The sequence below is a fragment of the Apis dorsata genome, unplaced genomic scaffold (assembly GCF_000469605.1).
Source record: "Apis dorsata unplaced genomic scaffold, Apis dorsata 1.3 scaffold_194, whole genome shotgun sequence".
NCBI lineage: Eukaryota > Metazoa > Arthropoda > Insecta > Hymenoptera > Apidae > Apis > Apis dorsata.
The window spans coordinates 949989-955617 of NW_006263478.1; the positions used below are offsets into that span (position 1 = coordinate 949989).

At 23.1% G+C, this 5629-nt stretch overlaps 1 protein-coding gene across 1 annotated transcript in view; it reads left to right on the forward strand.

The window, feature by feature from the left end:
- The first annotated feature begins 444 nt into the window (after positions 1–444).
- The window catches only part of LOC102680702 (prosaposin), a 17998-nt gene continuing 12813 nt past the window's right edge, over positions 445–5629 (forward strand). Inside the window, exons 1-13 of the mRNA XM_031509943.1 lie at positions 445–751; positions 1368–1473; positions 1738–2101; positions 2232–2537; positions 2645–2833; positions 2918–3037; positions 3322–3582; positions 3681–3815; positions 3883–4047; positions 4140–4359; positions 4471–4782; positions 4940–5055; positions 5162–5392. Of these exons, the coding sequence (XP_031365803.1) occupies positions 715–751; positions 1368–1473; positions 1738–2101; positions 2232–2537; positions 2645–2833; positions 2918–3037; positions 3322–3582; positions 3681–3815; positions 3883–4047; positions 4140–4359; positions 4471–4782; positions 4940–5055; positions 5162–5392 (2562 nt within the window). The 5' untranslated portion in view covers positions 445–714. The remainder of the gene's footprint in view (positions 752–1367; positions 1474–1737; positions 2102–2231; positions 2538–2644; positions 2834–2917; positions 3038–3321; positions 3583–3680; positions 3816–3882; positions 4048–4139; positions 4360–4470; positions 4783–4939; positions 5056–5161; positions 5393–5629) is intronic.

The window sequence follows — 5629 nt, forward strand, 5'->3', positions numbered from 1 at the left end:
TATATATATACTTCAGACCCGATAACAATCTTTTTGCTTTGTAAGAAATAATTCTATTATTAATTTTATTTGTTTTAAGTTTATTTTTTTTGTTTATTATAAAATAAATTATATGAAAACACTAAATCACGATGAGAAAAAGAAAACAACACTTTAACTTCATGACAATTCTTTTTTGTATCACGCACTTTTTATGTACACTCCGATAGATGACACTACGAATATTATTTGTTTTAGTGAAAATCAATTCGATAATTTCTAATATGGAACCATAATTATTTTAACTTTTTCCATAAAAAAATGATATGAATATGGATTTCTAATTCAACGAAATTTTAATGATGTCTCACAATTTAAGAATGTAACAATATAAACTTATTCTTGTATCAATGAATAAGGAAGATTCATATCACGTGATAGAATGTTATACTCCTATTGGCTATTTAGTATCATAGAAAGAGAGGGAATGAGAAATACATCGGTCAAAGAATACGTATAAACGCTAGAAACAGTCACTTGACAGTAGCGCCTGGTGGATGAATGTTAAGCAATACATCGATAGAATTCTCTAATACGGAACTTTTTACAAGGGTAATTGTACGTCATCTTTGAACAGTATCATTAATACGTATAAGAAAATAACAAAGAAATAATCATTAAATTCTTAAGTTTGTATTGGTACGCTTGTCGCAACGAGATTGAAAAACGGTAAAGATGAACATTTTGATTGCGCTTTGCGCGATCGTTGCTGGTAAGTATTTTGATTATTCTGCATTAATTTAATCCTTTTCTTTGTTTAATTGCGACGTAATTTTATATTGTTTTTTTTATATATTATCTTTATTCTTTCGAAAATATATTTTTTATGCTATAATTTTCGAATTTTTGTCACGCAATATTATTATTGTATCTTGGAATCATAATATTATTGAAATTATATTTTTTTTTAAACTAAACTTATTACACTATGAAAAATAACATTAATTTTATTATATTATTATATTATTATTAGTACATTTTATAATCATTAGTCACATAAGATAGGATTTGCTTATTCAGATGAATCAGATGAATCAGTGCTTAACAATTAAGCATGTACTATAGAATAATATATGATTAGAATATTCTTCTTAAATATATTTTCAAATTGTTATATGTTTCTTTCCAATTATATTATTCTAAATAAAAATATTAAATACATTGTTTTTATATTATTCTTAGAATGTTGTGTTCTAAAAAAATTAATTCATTATATTCAATTTATTTCTATAAATCATTTAATTCATTTCTATAAATCATTTCAATCTATTTCTATGATTCTTATATAATATTTTATAATATTTAAATATATTTATTATATATTTTAGTTTGTAAAGCAGGAGTAGTAATACAAGCTGAGGGTCCAGCAGATCTTCATCTTTTGGGTGAACAAGAATGTACATGGGGACCTTCATATTGGTGTGAAAACATTAAGTAGGTTGAGTTAAATATTATAATATATATATATATATATATATATTATTAATAATATTATATTGTCATTGATATTTAATTAATTATATTTAATTAACTAAATTTCTATTATATATTATATAATTTTTAGCTTCATAATAGATTTTTTATTAATATTTAATTTTAAATAATAATATAAATAATTTTTCATTCAATAAATTATATTTTCAATATATTATTATGAATTAAATTAATATTAAATCATTTTGTCATATATAAATATAGAACTGCAAGTGGATGTAATGCAACTAAACATTGCATTGATAAAGTATGGAAACATATGAAAGTACTAAATGATGATGATAGTGTTTGTACTATTTGTAAGGACATGATTCAACAAGCTCATGATCAATTAGAAAGCAATCAAACTCAAGAGGACATAAAGAGTGTTTTCGAAGGAAGCTGTAAACTTATTCATATAAAACCAATTGTGAAAGAATGTATAACAATTGTAGATCAGTTTATTCCAGAGCTTGTTGAAACTTTGGCATCTCAAATGAATCCATCTATTATTTGTTCTGTTGCTGGACTTTGCAATTCTGCTCATATAGATGAATTAATTGTAAAATATGAATCATCCAAACCCGAGGTAATTAAATTATACTTTTATTCAATAAAATAATTATATGTACAAATATATAAATATAAATATAAATATATATTAAAATTATATATTATAATTACTTGAGTTAAAATATTTTGAAAATATTGTATTTTAGATTAAAGAATTGAAATCTCGTTCTTTGGAAAAAGATGAAGTTGAACCTGATGAATGTTCAAAATGTTTCACTGTGGCAGCACATATGGAGCATAAATTAAATAACACTCCTCGTGATAAAATATTACAACAAATGCTTAATTTATGTGCAGAATTTAATAGTTATTCAGATGCCTGTTCTGCTACAATTCTAACTTACTTTGATACATTATATACTCATTTACAAGAGAATTTCAATGCTCAAAATATTTGTCATTTATCTGGCCAGTGTAGTAATAAATTTCACAAACATGAAGATATTGATACAGTAAATTTTAAAAGATATATAAATATATAATTAAAAATAATTTTCAAATATTTTCAAATATTATAACTAATTAAATAATATATATATATATATTTTTTGTATTTTAGACTTTAAAAGTAGAAATTAGACCACTTTCAAGTGTAGGTATGGTCGATGTAAATGATGATCTTCCATGTAAATTGTGTGAACAACTTGTAGGACACTTAAGAGATCTTTTGGTAGCTAATACTACAGAAACAGAATTTGAAGAAGTATTGAAAGGATTATGCAAACAAACCAAGTCATTTTCTACTGAGGTAATAAATATTACTGAATTATAACTATATATATTTCACATAATAGTTCAATTTTTAATCTTATACATATATATGTTTTTTTAGTGTATTGCTATAGTTGATGAATATTATCCACAAATATATGAATATCTTAAGAAAGGTCTAAATTCTAATATTATTTGTCAAATGATGGGAATATGTCCTATTCCAGGAAAAACAGTACAGGTCAATAAATTTTTTTCAATTTAATTGTATATAGAACTATCTTGCATTCTAATCAAAATTCTGCCTTTAATTTAGTCATCTGCCAGTTTTTGTCTTTGTGAATAGAGACTATCTAATATAAACAAATACGGGTATCATTATATTTCACTTTATTTATTTATTTCACATTGAATATAAATATTCTGCTTTGGAAGTTGAATCCATCAGAATGCAATATACTTCTATATTTTAATATAATTGCCATTAATAAAATAATATTAATTAAAAAATTATATATTAAATAGAATGAGCCAATTTGGCCTTTAGTACCTAGAGATGCAGGTGAAATAGGAATGCGTGTTTTCCAAAATGCAAATGAAAATTTGAAAAGTGATAATGAAGAATTGAATAAATCACAAGCTGAAACAATGCAATTGCCTATTGAAAGATTAGTACCATTTCCTATGTCAGAAGGGTCGTTAGGGACTCAAGGAAAAGAAACATGTGCATTATGTGAATATATATTGCATTTTATACAAGAAGCTATTACAAATCCTACTACAGAAGTAATAAATTTAGAATATTTATTTATATATTTTTTACATAATATATTAATAAAAAATATATAATATTATATAATATTAAAATAATATTAATGCTTCAGGAAAAAGTAAAAACATCATTAGAAAAAGTATGTATGAAATTACCAGAATCTATATCAGATCAATGTATACAATTTGTAGATCTTTATGGAGATGCTATTGTAGCTATTTTGGCTCAAGAAATTGATCCATCTCAAGTTAGTTTACAAGTTTATTACAAATTGTTTATCAAATATATAGAAAATTTTAAAGTGCTATTTACAGGTCTGTTCATTGTTGCATTTATGCCCAGATGAAAAATTAATGAAAATGTGGCAAAGTATTCCAAAGAAGTATATGCTTGAAGAAGTACAGAACAAACCTAGTTGTCCATTATGTTTACTTGCTGTAACACAAATTTACGATGTTATAAAAAACAACAAGACCGAGGTTACAATAATTATTATATTATTTATATATTTCTAAATATTTAAATATATAACATTATTGAATGTATTATATTGTTATTTAATATTGTATAGGCAAACATAGAAGCTCAATTGGATAAATTATGTATTCACTTACCACATAGTTTAGTTGATGAATGTACAGAATTAGTCAAAGGTTATAGTAAAGAACTTATAGAATTATTATTGGCAGATTTAACACCTCAAGAAGTATGTGTTTATATTAAATTATGTGATCCTACTGAACATTTTGGTCTAAGAAGTGAATTTATTACTGACAAAGATGGTGAAATTTGTATGTATTATATATTATAATTGCATTTATATAAAAATTTTTTATAAATTAAGAAAATTGCTATTTATAAAATTTTTACGATATTTTTTAAAAATATATCTTTTATTTTAGTAACTAATGAAATACCAAATAATCCAATAAGTACTGAAATATCAGATGATATAGATAATGTAGATTGTGTTGTTTGTGAATTTGCTATGCATTATATTGATAAATTTCTTGGTAATAATAGAGAAAAGAGTAAAGTTGAAAATGCAGTGCATAATGTATGTAATCATCTTCCAAAGACTATCCATAAACCATGTAACAGGTTTGTTAATAAATATGCCTCTTCTATAATTGATATTATCACAAAAGATGTTAGTCCTAAGCAGGTTTGCTCTTTCCTTGGATTATGTACAAAATTGATAGAAGAAATGAAAGGTATATAAAAAATTTAATAATAATAATTATTAATTATTATAAAATATTATTATAATAAAATATAAATGAATTAAAATATAAACAATAAATTAAAATATAAATATATATATATATATATAATAATGATAATTTATTGTAATGGTAGCTTCTGTAACAGAATGTGCTATGTGCAAAACAATTATATCGAAAATAAATGATCGAACTATTGACGATAACATTGAAAAAGCAATATCTAAAGTATGTCAATATTTACCATCAAATATGGAACATAAGGTAAAAAAATGTAATATATATTTTTTTTGTTTTTGAATTTTTTTTTATTTTTAATTAATTTAATTAACTATTAATTAACTTCAATTTTTATGAAATTTGTTTTTAGTGTACTATACTTGTTAATTCTTATGGACAAAGCATAATAAATCTTATTAAAAGAGGTGAACATATTGATAAAATTTGTAGTAAAATGGGTCTTTGCGCACCCAAAGATTATTCAACAGTGTCTTTGGAAAATTTACGAATTAAACGATCATATGAAAAAAATCGTATAAAGCATTGTACATGGGGACCTGTTTATTGGTGTTCTACTAATGAAACGGCTCGTGAATGTAAAGTAAGTAAAATGTAATTCATTTTATTGCATGTGAGTAATTTTATACAAGTACTATTAAATAATACATAAACAATACAAATTAATGATAGTGAAAGTTTCATGAAATATATAATAGGCACTACATTATTTCATATTTTTCTTTTATATATCATTACAATGTTACAAATAAAATTTGCTGGCATTTATGTATTTATATTAATGTTAAATGATATAATGATATAATGATATATATATATA